At 45.3% G+C, this 17,984-nt stretch overlaps 1 protein-coding gene across 1 annotated transcript in view; it reads left to right on the forward strand.

Moving 5' to 3' along the window:
• The first annotated feature begins 2,824 nt into the window (after positions 1 to 2,824).
• Positions 2,825 to 17,984, forward strand: part of KCNK9 (potassium two pore domain channel subfamily K member 9) — a 92,712-nt gene continuing 77,552 nt past the window's right edge. The window contains exon 1 of the mRNA XM_068155434.1: positions 2,825 to 3,407. Within this exon, the coding sequence (XP_068011535.1) occupies positions 2,825 to 3,407 (583 nt within the window). The remainder of the gene's footprint in view (positions 3,408 to 17,984) is intronic.

The following is a 17,984-nucleotide window of genomic DNA, read 5'->3' on the forward strand; positions in this document are numbered from 1 at the left end:
TTCCTGCTCTATGCAGTGCTCTAACAGTTCTGGTAATGCTCAGGTGATGTGATGCAGAAATTGCCCTGGGTGAAATCTTAGTTGCTGAGTTAATGAAATAAACTCTTCCTCCTCCCTGCATCCAGGAGTTTCACAAAGGCTTTGTGACCTGTTTTGTCTTCACAGTCTGAGAAGCAACTTTTGGAGGATTTCAGTCTGAGACTGTCTACCCAGCCTGCACATCTGATCCATTTGCAAGGAACTGTGTTCCCATTGCCCCCTTGTATTCAGAAGGGCATCCAAAAGCCTTAAACAGTGGTACTCAGGAGTGGGACAGATGAAGTTGTTTTTACTGATGGAGCATCATAGTAATGAGCTCTACAGTTCTAGGATTTGAGAAAGACCTAAAATAAGGGAATATCACCTGAGGCTCAGATACGCCAGAGGCAGCTCCACTTTCATTGATTAAGATTACAAATTCTATCTCTAATGCAGGAGGAAGCTACAGTTATCACAGGCAAGAAAACACCAGAAGGGAAAGCCTTGTCTTAGGGCATACATGAAAGCAACTCAGGCTTCTGTGCTGGAGCCTGATGGCAAAAACATGATGGTGAAATGATGATGGTGAAATGGGATCCAGGTATGCTGGGCCAGAGTGATCCTGACCTGAAGTTCCGGTTTCACAGGGGGCCCAGAACAGTCACAGTCGCTCAAGAGTCATGGGGCTGGGCTGAAGTGGAGCAGGCTCTGAGCACTGGAAACCTGGCTGGTGTTTGGCTATGCTTCGGGACGTTATGCTATGGCTGGGGAAGGAGCTGTGAGGTGTACGATGGATAGGGTTTGTCTGTGGAGGGCTGCAGTATGTTTGGGCACTGTGTGTGCGGCTGCACAGTGGGCTTTGGTGTCTGTAGTGGTTTGGCTGGGGTCAAAGCTGGAGGAGGAGGGGCGACTGTGGTGTATGGACCTATGTGCCTGAGGCTGTGTGAGTGGAATTGTGGTGTGTGAAGCTGTATTGTGCTGTGCTGTAGTGTGTGGAGCTCTGTAGCCTGTGGAGCTGTCTCTTGGGCTGTGGTGTGTGGGGCTCTGTGGGGGTGGTGTGCTGTGTTGTGCTGTTGTGTGTGGAAGGCTGCGGTGCGTGCAGCTGTGGGTGTCTGGGGCTGTGTGTGCTGTGCTGTGGTGCACGGACCTGTGTTTGTGCGTGGAGCTGTGCAGTGTTAAGAGACCTCAGCGCGTGGCTGCCGTCCCCCGGGCGGGCGCAGCGCTACCTGGGTTTCCCACTGGCTCCGGTCGGTCCCGCCTCCAGTATAAGACAGGTCGGCATGAGGCGTGAGCAGAGGATAGAGCCACAGCTACCCGTCCAGACCCCTACCCGCTGCTCGACTATCCGGCGAGCACGGCCGGCGAACTGCGCCCGCTCCGCTCCAGGCTGTCCCTGAGGGAACGCCACGAGCCCGCTCCGCCCCGCAGTCGCAGCCGCCACCACCCGGCCCCGCTCGGCGGCCGAGGCGTGGCCAAGCCCGGGGGAGGCGGGAAAGAACTGCGCCGGGAGATCTCCACGGCTTTTCCTTGGCCAGGGCGGCGCCGACGGGGTTAACCCGCTCCCTGCGGCGGGCCGGGGCGAGCTCCCGCCTCCCGTGCCAACGCCGGAGCAGGCACACTAACAGACACAGCCTCACACACGCGCAGGCGATGGCTGAGGGGCGCGGGCTCGATTTTCCACAAGATGATGTCAAGAGCTGGAGAGAAGGAGGAGGAGGACGGTTGCTCTTTTTCTTAAAGGCTTTGTTCTAAAATCATCCTAAATAAAGCAGCCCCAGCCCCGAGCGCCGGGGGAACAGCCGTGAAAGTAGCGCTTGGGTTTTTGGTTTTTTCCTCCCTATTTATCTTTTTTTTTTGTTTGTTTGTTTTTTAATTTTCTCCTTATCTCTGGCTTTGTGTCCGGCCGGGGCCGAGACCCCTGCCCGCGCTCCCCGGCCGCTCTCTCCCGCGGAATCTGCCGGCTTTTTTCCGCTCATCCCGGTAGCCTGAGGACGGAGGCAGCGCCCGCCGCCGTTCCACCCTGCCGCTGCCCCAGGCAGGTGCTCCGTGGCTGCCGCCAGCTCGCCGGGCGGGCGCCTCGTCACTGCCCTCCCGCCTCCCCCGCCCGCTGGCCGGGGCGGCTCCTCCCGCTCAGCGCGGCTCCTGCGGGGCGCTGGCTCCCCGCCGCCAGGGCCACGCCGCCGGCCCGGCGCCCCCGCCTCCCGCCGGAGCGGCGGCGCGGCCCGCCGCGCCCGGGGATGCTGCCCCCAACTCCCCGCCCGCCGCCTGACACCGCCGCTACTGCCGCCGCCCTCGCCGCACCGGACGCCGCTCCGCTGCCCGCACCGCAGCCACCTGCAGCAGCCCGACTCCTCGCCGCCCGCATCGCGCCGCGGCAGAAGGAATAAAGCACCCAGCCCGTCCCGTCCTGCCCTGCCGGCTTTCCTTCAGGCAGCCGGGGCCGCGGTGGGTTGGGCTCCCGCGGGCCGCCTCCGACGGCCGGAGCCCGGGCGCCCGCCGCCCCTCGCCCCCTGCGCGCCCTCCCCGCGGATGGACGCGCTGTCGCCACCCGGCCCGCCCCGGCCCCGCCGCGCCGCCTGAAGAAACTTGGGACGGCGGTGTTCTCCGCCTCCCCGCCGCGCCCCGACTGGGCTGCGGGGGACCCTTCCCCGTGCCGCCGTACCAACTTCTCGCAGGGACCCGCCCGCCTCAGGACTCCGGCCCGGGGCCGCCGGCCCCTCGGCGGGGCGCCGCCCAGTGCCCCCTTCCCCCGGCGGGTACCCCCGGCCCCTGGCCTCGGTGCTGGGGAGGAGAGGGGGTGCCCTGGATGGCCCTGCGCACTGGGACGGCTTGGTTTGGGCAGGTCCTGCGCAGAGTTTCCCGGCTCCAAGGCACCTGGTCTCGGCGCTCCAGCAGCCTCTTGTGTCTCTCCTCCTCCCAGGAGCCCGAGCAGGCGGGCGGAGAGCGGCCGCCGCCGCAGCACAAGCTGCCCCGGAGCAGCGGTGGCGGCGGCGGGAGCCGCCAGCCCTCCCGGCAGCTGCCCCTCTGCTGCGTCTGCTGCGGCCTGTCGGATCCCCGGGCGGCCAGGGGGGGACATGGTCCCCTCACTCGCCCCTTGCTGGCGGCCATGAAGAGGCAGAACGTGCGGACCCTGTCCCTCATCATTTGCACGTTCACCTACCTGCTGGTCGGGGCTGCCGTCTTTGATGCCCTAGAGTCCGACAACGAGATGCGAGAGGAGGAGAAACTCAAAGCCGAGGAGATCCGGCTCAAGGGAAAGTACAACATCACCAGTGAGGACTACCGGCAGCTGGAGTTGGTGATCATGCAGTCCGAGCCTCACCGGGCTGGCGTCCAGTGGAAATTTGCCGGTTCCTTCTACTTTGCCATCACAGTCATTACGACTATCGGTGAGTGTCTCGCCTTGAGGAGGCCCTCGGGGGCATGAACTCCCCCTGGTTGAGAAAAAGGGAGAGGGGCAGGGGACCGATGGCATGCGAGGGGTTAAGTGCTGGATGAGTTTTTTAGCTTCTCTCCCGTGTTATGCAATTCATTGCTCTTCATGGGCACTTGTTGGACTTGTCGGTGCCCTGCACCTCTTCCCCTGGCGATGGAGCTTGTATACCCTGTGTAAGACTAGAGAGGAGTGGGGCTGATCAGGTGGGGAGATTGGTGCTGACCAGGTCGCTACCATCCAGCCGTGGCTTGGGTGGCTAGGAGGAGGAAAGAGACAGAGGGACATTCTTCTGGGGTTTCCCTCAGGAAGGAGGAGGCCCTGTTGCTACACTCCTCCTTGCGCCTTTGCTTGAGAGACCCGGGGAAAACTTAGGCAAAAGGTGGTTGCATCAGGGTGAAAAAAATGAAGGCACGGGAACTGCATCAGCTGGGAGAGCCCTTGATGTAGCCAAGCATAGCCCTGCTTTTGCAAACTTTTAGTGTCGGCATGGGCTGTGGTATGGGTCCCCACAGCTGTGGTCCCACTGCTGGGCTTCTCTTTGGCATTCCTTGTGTGTTCCTGAAGTTTTATTGCAGCTGGAGTGTCTGATGTGCCAGCAGGTCACAGTCTGTCTCCTCTTTGTGGGCACATGGCCCGACTGGCAGAACGATGCCTGCTGTCATGTCCATGCTGCCCAGCTTCGCAGACATGCCATTGCCCAGGATGGTTGAGGGACAGTCAGTGGACACAGCCACAGGCTGTCATTTTGTACTTCTCTGCTTCCCTCAGCTAAAGCAGAGTGCTGAGTGTAAAGTTTCCTTCTCTCTGTGAAAATAAATACCATGATAAGTGGAGGCTGCAGAGTGGACACAGAACTGTGCTACAACTCTGGCTTTGGCTTGATGAGCATGTTTGTTCTTCCTGGTTTTGTGTTCATTAAGGTGGATTTACTGAGGCAACTGATAATAGTCTTCTAGATGTTCCCCCCTAACATATGGGGAGATCTGAAAATTCCTCTCCAGCTCAGAAGCTGTTTGATAGTGAGCAGGACATGAAAGACTGGTTCACTTAGCACAAAAGAACTTGATCTTTTTACCATTTGGGACTTGTTGCAACAAATTTGCACACTGGAACCTAAAGATGATGACAGTTTTCAGCAGTTTCAGTTTGTGTTTGTACTTTACATGAGGTACTAAAACATTTCCTTTGAAAGACAGTCAGAGTAGAAAACCGTTTTGTCCTTGCAAAGATAAAAATTTTAAGGGGTCCTTTTCTCTTCTGTTATTAGATATATTTATATGAAATACATATATTACTAGGCCAAAGAATATAAAGTAGCATGTAACTTCGGCTGTTGACTTGGATTTTCTATTGTTCATTACTGTTTCAGAACTCTCCTTCCTCCTTTGGTCACTGATTCTTTCTCAATCTGTCTCTTGTCCCTTATTTGTGCTCAGTGAATATTGGACTGCTGTGCCCCTTTGGATTACAGCAGGCTTCCATGCATACGCTGGTGCTCTCACAGTGCCCCATCCTCCTGCCTGAGAAGTGGTTGCAATACTTTCTGTGTTCTTAACCTCAGTTGGTGACAGGTAGAAAGGGCTGGTTTTAGAGTATTTTGCTGTTTTTATTGTATTTTACCTGGGAACAAGCGCAGCTTGCTTGGGAAGCTTTAGTATTTTCTCCTGCAAAGAGCTGGGATTTGTTTGGAAGCTTGCAGCACCTCAGTGTACAGAGGAGAGTGTTCATTGCTGTAGACAGGTTCTTTGGCATGTCAGAATTGTTTAAAGTGTGTATAGCAACGGGAAACCACTGGGAGGAAGAATGATCATAAAGAATGGTGCAGAAAGACAGTAATTCTGTATTGATTGTTCTTTTGGGGAACTCTGCTCTGGGAGGATATGTGATCCATCTTCAAAAGTTTAGTAATAGTTACTATCTGTATCTTGCCTAGCACACTTCTATTTTGTGTATCTTAACTACTAAAGTAGCTCTGAGCTGTTATCTGATCTACTGGTAGTCTCTAGAAGTGAGTGTGGAAGGCTTTGCTTTAATTTCTTATTGATGCTAAAATAATTTGGTTCATAGAGGGAAAGAAATTGCTTTTTAAGTTCTCAGGAAAAGAAGAGAAGATTTCTTCTTTGTGTTTCCTACACATCTGATAGTGTATACGCTCTCACAAACATTTCCTTCAGCCCCTGAAACCAGACACACTTCAAGAAGCATATGGAGTGGGGTACACAGTAGTGAACATGCTTTAAGGCAGTAGATGCCTCTGCAAAAGTGCATCAGACTAACCAGCACAGGATAGTTTTAAAAAGAGGGTGAATTGTCTAGTCTAGAGGTGCATCTGTCTCCACAAAACTTCTCTCCAGAGAACTGCGATAGTTATTGTTGGACCACCAAGTCCAGCAATATGCGTGTGAGAGCAGACCAATTCTTGTCGAACTTAATTGTTCTTCTCGATACTGCTGTGCTAGCAACATGTTTGAGGCCATCACCTCTCCACGGGCTTGCTGTAAGCTCCCGGGGCTTTAATTCAATCGCAGCCGTGCGTCGCTGGCCCTGAACACGCCGGCGGGCGGGAGCCCCGTGTTCGAGCCGGGTCCTCGGGGCCGGGAAGCGCGCGGCAGGCGGGGCCGGGCCGGGCCGGGCCTTGGTGCTGAAGGGACAGCTCCAGCCGGCGCCGCCGGCGGCCGTGGCCTCCTTGCCCGGGTAGCAATCACAAAGCCGTTAGGGTTGGGGAAGACCTCTAGAGTCATCAAGTCCAACCTTGTGGCTTTCCGGGAAAACACAGCATTAAAGACTTGTTGGGTTGGGAGGATGAGGAACTAGAATCCTCCTGTGCAAGGTGACAGTGCTGAGCTTTGGTCAACTCTCCCTTTTCTCCTGATTACAGAATAACAGAATCACAGTATGTTAGGAGTTGGAAGGGACCTCTAGAGATAATCTAGCCAAGCCTCCTGCCAAACCTAGGGCAGGCTGTACAGGAACACATCCAGGTGGGTTTTGAATGTCTTCAGAGAAGAAGACTCTACAGCCTCTCTGGGCACCCTGTTCCAGTGCACCATCACCCTCACCATAAATAATTGTCTCCTTGTGTTAAGGTGGCACCTCCTGTGTTCTAGCTTGTACTCATTTTCCCTTGTCCTATCACTGTACACCACTGAAAAGAGACTATCACCTTCATCTGGACACCCACCCTTCAAATATTTACAGTTGTAGATAAGATCCCCACTCAGCCTTCTCAAGACTAAACAGTCCCAGGTCTCTTAGTCTTTCTTCATAGGAGGGGTGTTCAATTTATGACATTCGGCTTTTATTTAGAAGGTGCTAGGGGGTTGTTGCTCACTTGTCAAGCAGAGTGCTGAACAAAGAAGTGAATAGTGAGCACTTAAATGGAAATAAGTTTTTATCACACGGGACACAACATTATTTCTGCTCCCCATGTGCATTTTTTTTTAAACCCAAGAACAAGAAATCAACTACAAGTACTACGGCATTCAGTGAGTCTGCTCTTAAAATCCACCAGCAAAAGAATACCAAGCTTTCATAAAGTTTTGGTCATGTTTGAATTCTATGAAAGTTTTTAAGCTTTCACAAAGAAGTAATAAGCTGTTCTTGGTCCTCACCAGTTGCTTAGTTTATTTCAGGATTATTCTCACTTCAGAGCTAACTAGTATAATTGCTTACACATTTCCAGTTATACAGCCACAATGATAACAGAGAGTGATATAATCAAGTTCTGATACAGGTACTTGTCTGGATACACTGCAGAATATGCCACAGAGTTCACCAAGAGGCTGGATATCATGAACGAAAGAACTTTTCAAAATAAAAGCTAATTCTTAGCATTCCTGCTAATTTTCAATGCCCTTTTCTACAGGTTTAGAAGAGCGAGCAAACTGCTTCTATGTAAGTAGGTGTCAACGCTGTCAAAATGTGTAATTGGTGCAGATATCGCTCCATCATTTAGGCCTTACAGGGTGATAGTTATACTTGATTTAACACCACCAAGCTCTAGTAAACACTGAATATTTCTGGAGGCTTGTGCAGAATGTAAAGAACTGAAAGCTGTTTATGTCACCCTAAAATGAACTGAAACAACAAACAGATTGAGGATTTTTATTTATTTATTTATTTATTTTCCCTGAGAAGTGACTGCAAGGGGAGCAAAATTAAGACAGTGTGTACTGTGATTTACTAGTCACTTTTCCCAGCTTTTAGGCCTTGGTTTTCAGTTACAAACCTACTGCAATCAGTAACTGAACTATCCTGATGCACGTAGACGGAATGTTTTTTAAGAATGTGGAGCAATACCTGTAATGGTGAATGGAACATCCACCTATCCTGTGATTCTTTAGGCAGCTGTTTAGCTACTGAGTAGCTAAACACTTGGGAACTGTCTACATCCAGATGAGGAGATTGCATACTTCTGGCAGATGGTGGCCTGACAGGGAGTTTGAATCTGCATTAATGAACTAAGCAAACACACGTTTAAATCCACTCCAGGGTAGTAGTTAAGTCTCCATATCCTTTTTCTGCATCACTTTACTCTTCTGTAAAATGGGTATAAAAACACTAGTAGTGTTGTACTGTCTCTAATTTGGCTTAGAAGACAACGTAAGTGTATTAATGTGTGAATTATTTTGTCAGTATTGCTCTGATGTTTTGAGTCTACTCTTGGGATTTGGTGGATAGTAGCATTTAAAGTTGGCCTATTGAAAAGCTTTGAGTAGAGATTCATGGCGGATGAACAATTTTCAATGGAAAGAAAGAAAAGAAAGGAAGAAAACATGAAATGAAAAGGGAAAGGTAGAGAATAAAGACACCAGTACTTTGGTCAGTTAAGTTTTGCATTCATGACTTGCCAGGACCATGAAGGTCGTATCTCATATGAAAAACCAAAGAAGCACAAGAGTACATTAAAGCTACACTATTGTTATCAAACCCAGATGAAAGTAGAAAGCAAGATTTTCTGGTGATGAATGTTTGTAGATGTACTGAAGTAATTAATCTATTCATTCACACTATCTGAAGCTTTGCTGGAGAATACTGGATGATCAGGACTTGAATATCTGTTGATCCTATCTCCCAGGTAAGGAGGATGTCAGCTTCAACAAGCCACATGAAGATGAACTGGCTCCAGGATTTTGTTCCCCTGCATAGCTAAAATATTCTGTGGGCTCTTTTCATACTGTATTATTTGTCTTGTGGAGATTAAAAAAAAAAAACCAAACCATGAAATATCCAGAATAGTGTCCTGCTAACACTGAGAGGATTTTGTGGGTACTTTACTATGTGTTTGTAGAAACAGCCTTTATGTTCTTGAAAACTGGTTTTGCAGTGATAACCTCACATTCTTGCCAGAGGCACATTAGCAAAGGCTTTTTAAAAATTACTGATAAGCAGGGCAAAAATACAGCTCAGACTGATGCTGAACTGCAACTGCCTACTGTACATCTTGCTGGCAGTGCAAATGCAATATCCAATAAGAGTCTGAAAAGATTTTTGGAGAAGCCTTGGGAAACCTCTAGGCACTCTTCTGAGTTATGGTGTCAGCAGCTCTATTTAGTGTAACCAGGCTTGAGAAATTGGTATCTTGTAGTGTCTTAGGATTTGGTGCTCTTTCATTCCCTCCTAACTATTCATAATTCTTTTAACGGAACCAAGTGAGAATTAGGTTAGGCATGGTTGCATGCTGGAAGAGGTCACCTAAGGAGGCTGTGCAATCTCCATTATTGGAGTATTTTAAAAGGAGTTTAGACAAAAATGTCAGAAATGTATGAGTTACAGTTGCTTTTACCTTTGTGGAGGCACTTCACCTCATGAAGTCTTTATCAGTTCTATGTTCTATGATCTTCCAAATCTTCCTTCTTTCCTGTCTTGAATTCTAATAGTTCCTGGAGTAACTTGTTTTCCTTAAGAAAGAAAACCAAGGATCTTTGAAATTCCATTTTCTCTGCTATATGGTCTTTGATCATTGTTTTCCTACACAGTAAATCCGTTTGTGTACCTTTGCAAGTGTCTGCATAGAAATACCTATATTTACTCACTGATGAGGCTACAAATTAGAGATGTTGGGAATGAAGTTAGGTGAAGAAGAAAACGATCCTGCTGATGCAAGGATGGCAAGCAGAAATTTACAGGGCAGAACTGGGAGGGAGAGGAGTTCTTCTAGACTAAGAGTAAGCTTATGCCTACTTCAACTCAAAAGAATTAAAGTCCCTTTGCTTTCTCTGGGAACAGGATCTAAAGCTGGAGAGCTTGCCTTTTGGACACTTTGGGATTTGGGACAGATGTTGCTGGTCTGGCATAAAGCAAGGACCAAAATACTGGGGTCTCCCCTTGAAGGCAGTCTTGAGCTGAGGTGCTTACTTCATTCAGTGCTGGAGCATATTCTTTCACAGATGCTGAAGGCCATACTCATGGCTTTGAGCTGGAGTTACACAGCACTTTATATTCAGAATGCTGTACTGACATTAGGTGATTCATCTTCACAACACCTCTGTGTAAAAATTATCTTCAATTTAGAGACAAGAGAGTAAAATGACTTTCTGAAGATTCAGGTTGGAAACTATTTGAAACTGCCAACCAGCTTGCTTCTGCCTTTCAGACTGCATGACATTAGTTCAGAGCCAGATTAAACAATGAAGATGAACCAAAGGCAAAGATCCACAATGAATTCATGTGGTATTAGCAAACTCTGTAGCTTAGCTTTTCTGACATCAAATAATAGTGGAAACTGGAGCTTTGTCACATGAAGGAGCATATGCGGTTTTGGGTAATTACCTCTGTTATTGCTGCATCTTCTGTCAAAGACCCTTTAGGTTTCTATGGATTTTACTGAAGATCCTTGACTGCATCCAGATAAAGGGTGCATGAAATAACCCTTTTCTTGTAGCAGGTGCTAGGAAGGACACTTGCTGGTGATGCAAACTGATCAGTAAGAGTCATTGCTGCTTCTGAGTTGAATGAAGAGGTTATGGTGGACTTGCAGCAGATGTTTGCTGTTTGTAGCAGGTCTATTCATCTCTTTTTGGCTTATGGGTATTTTCGAGTGAAGTCCATGGACTACTTCCAAAATTTCACATACATAGAATGCTGTGATGCAAATGATTTTGTATACATTAGTTTCTCTGGATTATGGTCCATAGAATCTACTGACTTCAAGTTAAAATGTATGGATAAAATTCTTCCCCCAGGTTACCTATACACTACCAGATGTCTATGACTTCATTAGCCTCAACTAATCAAAGATATTGTCAGTAGTTTACCTATATCACTTCCTTTGATTAAAGTGAGAGGGTCTATGGATTAGTGAATGGTAGGCTAAAAAATACCCCAGAAATTAAGATTTGATCCAAAGTCTGTCATAAATAATGGACAGAATATTTTTAGTAAGGGTAGTTTTGGATCAGACCATTACTTGACATGAATTCTGCAATGCAAAGAGCTATATTCTATAGCAGACCAACTCCTGGAAAATATCTGTAATAGCAGTTTTCAGATTTATTTATTTTTTTTTAAATAATGAAGCAAACAGAGTTTGTGGAATGAAAGATATGTTGACTCTGGCATTTAGACTGATTTTTTTTTTTTTTATTGAAAATGAAAAGCTCAACTACATGCTTACTGAATTCCTCAAACTTGGAGCAAGAGAAATCCCAGGGAGGAATGCTGCTTCTTTGTATTCCATTTATTTGGTTTGGTGGTGCTGTTTTTTAAAATTTTGTCTTCTTTCATTGCTGCCAGACAGTTAACAGTCTCTTCTGATCTAGCCTCTTCTGGTTCAACCTCTTCTGATCCACTGAGATGCCTTTTTTCCTCAAGTGTAATGAACACGTCCTTTTGTTGTTTCAAGGGAAAAATCTTCTAAATGTCTTATTATTGTTTTTCTTTTTTAAGGAGTTAAGGGACCTTTTTTAAAAAAAATCTATCCAGTTGCCACAAGAGGCTTATGGAGTCATCAGTTGGTTAAAGGGTTCATTGTCCTTTTTGACTGCTTTCATTATGGAGATGATTAGGGCATGTCAGTGAAAGACATATTTCTATTAAGCACTCATGTATTTGTTACTTATTAGCAGGAAATAGACTATATGGCAATTCCCTGCACCAGCAAGAAAGAACTACCTGAAGGGAAGTTGTAGACAGGCCGATGTTGGTCTCTTCTCCCAGGCACCCAGTACCAGAACAAGAGGACACAGTCTCAGGCTGTGCCAGGGGAGGTTTAGGTTGGATGTTAGGAAGAAGTTCTATACAGAGAGAGTGATTGCCCATTGGAATGGGCTGCCCGGGGAGGCGGTGGAGTCACCATCATCAGAAGTGTTCAGGAGGAGACTTGATGGGGTGCTTGGTGCCATGGGTTAGCTGTTTGGGTAGGTTGGATTGGTTGATGGGTTGGACACGATGATCTTGAAGGTCTCTTCCAACCTAGTTTTTATTATTATTATTATTATTATTATTATTATTATTATTATTATTATTATTATTATTATTATTATTATTATTATTAACTTAAGAGAAAAGCATGCAGGTAGTGGGGTTGAAAGGTGTCTGATGGGAAGCCGACCGTCTCCTTTCTCTCCCATCACAGAAGAGGATATCTCCCTTTGCTCGCTGTGTGAGCCTTCTGAGAAAGGGAAATTTCACAGAGCTTTAGGGCACAAATTGATGAATGAAACTGCAGCAGCCCTCTCTAATTGTATAGTGCAGGAGATTAGCTGTGAGGAAATGTTCGTAGACTCCTAATTTAGGGATATTCTTGACATACTGAAGGGAAGGTAGAAATAGAAGAGATCTACTCCCAAGGTAGTTGGCACTGTCAGCAATTTCTGATGTGTGCTACCATTAACTCATTACAGAGGTGTTTTGGGTGCAAAAGGAATATTTTATTTCTTTCATGCTTTTCTTTTTTTTAAGTCCTCTAGAAAGGATGTCCTCCTCCCATGTTTAAATCATCACAGACCATTGCTATGGGAACTGTATCAGAAATTAACTGTCGTAACAAACCTGTGACCATCTAGAGTTCTGAGCTGTCACTTGTCTGTATTTCACACCCATCTGGAACTTTTCAGAACCAGACATGTTTGAAGAAGGTGTTAAATAGCCTTGTTTCAAAGGTCTAGGCCTCCGTTACTTGAACTAATGTATAGTTACTGTTAGCTGTTAATAGTTTGGACTGTATGGTGAAACTTAGTGAAAATAGTGTTATTGGAAGCAATCACTCTTAAAAATCTGCTTTTTGGTACTTAGGTTGACTTTGTTCTGGAAACTAGGATCCTGCAATGAAATGAACTCCAGCAGGAGGAAGGATGAGGAGACCTGACTGTAGGCTCTGCATGTAGGCTGTGTCATGCAAGATACTGCATCTGAAGTGTTTTAAAACCTTGTGAAATAAAGATGATTGAACTCTTACAGTCTTGCATCAGAGAAACACGTTATACTAGCAGGGGTGACTTAAAATCTCAGTGCACCTCAGTCCACCTTCTGACCTTTTGGAGTTTTTTGGGGCTCCAGAGGTAGATCAAGAGTTTTAGAAGATTTGCTTACCAGGTAAAGTCTTATTTTCTGTTGATGACTAGAATAAGTAGGATGTCCCTTCAGCATTATTCAGGATCATTCATACTCTAGAAAGCTAGGTTGCCCTAGACTGGCAAAAAAGGTAAAAAGCATGTTTTGGGTTGTGGAAGTCTGAGGACCAGCATTTGGGGAGTGAGGGTCATTTGAAGGGGATCTACCTACCATCAATCTGCCACATCCTTAATAAAACTCCCTGATTTACTATTTGTTTGTTCTTGGACACTAAATATGAGTTAACATTTGCAGTCTTTGTTTTTATTATTACTTAAATGTGTTAGAAATGAGACAAAGTGATTTCTAGGCAACTGATAGTTAAAACAGCAACACTGGATCTATGTCATTAAAAGCACCTGGAAATCCTAGTGATTTGACCGGGATTCTTCAGTTGACCTTTCAACTGATAGATTAAGAATCTTCTCAAACTCTCTCCTTCAAAGTTTCTCCCCTCCTTTGCTGTTTGGGGTGAGAATGAACATCCTGAGAAGAGGAAGGAGATGAGATAGCTGTTCAGTCTGTATTGATGCCCTATCAGCTTTTACATTATCTTCTGGTATTTTTATCTGACAAACAAATGATCATCCAGTCTTTTGGCAGCAAAGACTAAAGCTTATGATTTGCTCTTAAAACACATTCTGCCTAGCAGTAAAAGGCCTATTATTTAAAGGGCACTTTTCAAAACAATTAGGACTTTATTAGCAATATGTTTACCTTAATGAGTGCACTTTGCTAGTCAGAGGAAACAGCATAAGCTGATACCTACTGGCACAGGCCAACAGAGGCAAATCAGCAGTGTTAAAAGCCAGTTCATTTATGTACTGAACATCTAAGAAACTTATTGTAATGCTTGAGAAGCACCAGGTATGATTCAGAATTACTTTGGTTCTGTTTTCTTCACAAATATCCCTCCACAATTATTTTTTTCTTTTAAAACATTTGTACCATTTGTCATAGTGAAATCTGTATGGGTTGCATGCAGGTTGACTTGTTGGACTGGCAACAAAGATATTTTTTCATAAAATCTCAGTCTTACTTCATTGCTGTTGTTGTATGATGTTTAAAGATCTACAAAGGATTTTCCTTCTCAAGAAGGGCTACAGTAAAGGCGGGTGGTACTGAAGATGTGGATGCATGAGATACTTGGCTTTGAGTACGTAGAGATAGGTATCACAAAAGAAGTTGCTGGCTCTTGAGCATATATGTACCTGATTTGGATTATCAGTTGAAAGCTGACTGCAGATTGAGTGATGAGCAGTTAAAAAATATTTCCATGATCTCTTTGAAAAGAATCCAGCCTGGGGAGCTTTTCAGATCTGATCAAAACCAGGTCTGTTCCTGAAGAACTTGAGTGTGGTATGGTGAATAAGAAAATCTGTTAAACAGCAGCAAGCAAGCATTAGAGTGGCCACAGAGAAAAAAAATCTTTTAGCAGTGATACTAATGCAACACTGAAATACATTGCCTGGGGAGGGTATGGGCTCTTCTTTACTAGATCTTGAAGAACAGGATAGACAAGCATCTGTCAGAATGACCTATGCATGCCATCCTGCCTTGCGGCAAGGTATGGCCTAGCCTTCTCTTGCCTTATTTTTAATGGTTCTGTACACACACAAGCTGTTTGAAGTTTGTCTTGGATCTTGCTTGGGATCTGTGTAAGTTTATCTTGTCTTTTTTTGCTGAAGGTTCTTACTTCCCTGAGGGATCATCAGTGCATCCTACAATTTTGTCTTCAGCTGAATATCTGGATAAGAATCAAACCTCTTCTCTAAGCAGCAACTGTTCACTGTCAACAGCGGCACCAGTTTTTTATGACTGCTGTTTGAACAGTTCTACCAGTGGCTGTTGCAGGGAAAAACAAACATGCTGCGTATCTTTAAAAAAGGGACAGGAGAGAACATGGGGAGTTAATGCTCAGTCAACCTAAATTTGATACTCAGAAAGATATTTGACCAAGCTGTTCACCAATTGGCGTGAAAGTACCTAGGGGATAACAAGGGACAGGCTGGAACAAACACAATTTTTTCTTGAGTAACTTATGTTGGACTTCTCTGGGGTTTTACCTTTATTTTGTTTTATTTTTTGTTTTTTCTTCAATAGCTAGCTGATAGTGGGGGGGCAGTAGATCGTGACATTTATTGTATGTGTGGCAGTTATAATGGCACTGAGTTCTCATAATTACAGTAGAAAAACACAGACTGGATTGACTTGCCACAGGTGGGTGCAAGGTCTGGACATGCACACACTGTGAACTAGAGGTTAGACTGTGGCTGGACTTACCACAGGTGTGAAAAGCACGTACACTGTGCAGGTGGTTGTAAATGGGGCAGACAACATAAACCCAGATGCTCCCAGCTAAATCTACCACCAGGTAATTTCACAATAGGATTAAAAAAAGGCAAAATGTTGATCATTACTTTTTGTCAAATTGGATGCACATAACATGTACAGTCATACAGGAATCTGTCTTCTGGTGGGTACTATTCAATTTCCCCATTAATAGCTTAGCTGATAGAACAGAGAGTACATATGTTAATTGCGAGAGAGGTGGCTAGCACCTTAGATGGCAGGAACAGAATGCAGTGATTTTGATAAATTTGATAATTGGTCTGAAATCAATGTGATGAAATTCAATAAAGATAAGTGGAAAGTATTACATGGCAGAAGGAAACATCAAATTCACACATAGATATGAACTGAGTAGATGCGAGTACTGTAACACCATGCTGATAAAATGGATTGCAGTCTAAATATGAGCCTGTGGTGTGAGATGTTCAAAACAGGCAAGTGTTGGATGTAAGTCACAGAAAGTAGCTGTTTTGTTGGTATTGGTAAGTTTGAAAACTGTGTGCAATTTTAGGTGCACAGTCTTTTGAGAAAGAGAAAAATCAAATTGTCAAGAGAAAAACTTGTTCTGTATTCATCATGAAGCAGACAGAGATTGTTTAGTTTGGACAAGAAATATGTGAAGTGAGGAATAATAACAATCTTCAAATACGTGAAAGATTGCTATAAAGAGGACAGTGATAAGTTTTTTCTACATATATACCCAAGGTTTACTCTTCAGCAGGGCAGATGTAGATTCATTGTCAGCTGTGAAAACAGCTGTGATAGGATCTGTATGAAACCTCCAAAGTGGCAGTAGTAAGATATTTATCTGAATGAGTTGTTAAACAGTTGCCCATCACACATGGGCTTGGTATACTTCAGCCTTCCTCAGACCTACCTCAGACCAGCTGGAGTCCCTCCAAGCCATGTGTTCCCAGGAGTGGGTGGCTGATAGCTGCTATAGGGCAGTTGATTGATGAGTTGAGTAACCCCTAAGTGTCAGACTGAGGATCTAAGCATCCTGAAACAGGTCAGATAATTTACTGAGGTTTCTCCCAGCCTTCAGCTTCTGGGATTAGACAGTCTATGGATATTTCTGAGTACTGTGCTAAATGTACAGCAGCACTTGCTATCTGACAGTGGACTTCATTATGGTCAAGGCTGAACTTGCCTCCAAAGTAGATGTTCTGCTAGAACAGGAATCCATATGCATCTTGCAGCCTCCACTCCTTTTGGATATTGGGTTACAAGTTCTGTCATGCTGACACAAAGAGGTTTCTCCTCATTCCCTAAATCCCATGCATACAGACCAGCAATTTCCATAACACAGACAATTACCCGATCTGTTATCTTGGCAGACACCAATGGCTTTCTACTTTGGAAGATGGAAATGTATCCCATAATACACCTGTGCAATATATGGCAATGGTGTTTTTGTTGCTAACCCCTGCAGCAATCAGTTTATGCCCTCAAGCATGGGATTTGATTATCCTTGTCATTATCTTAGCTACAAATGTTATTAGCAGCCATAAAATTGTCCATTAAAGTGAAAGGAATTACTTGCCTGCACCAAGGGAAGAACAGATAATTTACTACACAGATTTTAAGACCAAATACACATTTTTTTCCCCCAGAAGAAACCATCAAGCCTTTCTAACACCTCCAAGTTTGCATTTCAAAACCTGCTTCCCCCTCCCTGGGTTTCAAGTCTGGGTCTTTTACCATAACAGTGAGACAAATACATGCTGTTCTTGAGATAACCTTAGAGAGCATGATCATTTATTTCTTCATGTTCCATAGCTTGGATTAATTTTTACCCTAATTCTGGAAGTGCAAGTGCCAAAACTTTTGTGGGGTTCTGTAATTTCTAAACTTCAGAGTTGGTCCAGGTTTGCTTCATTTACACAGAAATAATTTTGGATGCCTTGGGTGACTTGGCTCCCATGGACTGACTATACATCAGTGGTTGAGTGTGTGATCAGGTGTTCTGCTCCTGGCAGGGTCTTTCTTACAGATTTTCTTGATACTGTAAGATGAGGTTTTTATGAGAAGAAGAGATGATGTATTACAGGGGCCCAGAAAAGGTGCTGTGTCTGAGTGGGTGAGATCCAGGGTAGTGTCTGAAAAATTTCTTTGTCTTCCTTGGGACTGGCTGATTCATTCCCTTCCCACCACCCTGTTAATTCCTGTTCATATATCAGTTCACCGTAAAGCTGCTTTTTTATTCCCCTGTGGTATTGTGTTCCCACCCCGTTCCATAACAGGGAGTGGGAGACACCACCTACATCTTTCCCAACACAAAAATGGTGGATCCTGACAGACTGGGACACATTCTGATCACAGTTGCTCTGTGTAAAACCTGTGGATCTTGGTTGTTTGGGTGTATTTGTTAGCTTTAAACTGAGAGGAACGTGTGCAGAATCTGGTCTGGAGAGCCTGTATTTGAAGGAAGCACCCCCTCCTACTCACACCACAAATTCACACACATACAGTGTAGCATCAATATTAGCTCCTGTAGCAAATGGAAAATGTGGCAGTAGCCTGAAAGGAACAGAAAATGTTCTCAAACAGGGCTTAGAAAAAGTAAATAAACATCATATAACCAACAAAATCAATACAATTCCACATTAGCCGTTACAGATATCTT

The sequence above is a fragment of the Melanerpes formicivorus genome, unplaced genomic scaffold (genome assembly GCF_026170545.1).
Source record: "Melanerpes formicivorus ecotype bairdi unplaced genomic scaffold, bMelFor1.0.p_v2 SCAF_32, whole genome shotgun sequence".
Lineage (NCBI taxonomy): Eukaryota > Metazoa > Chordata > Aves > Piciformes > Picidae > Melanerpes > Melanerpes formicivorus.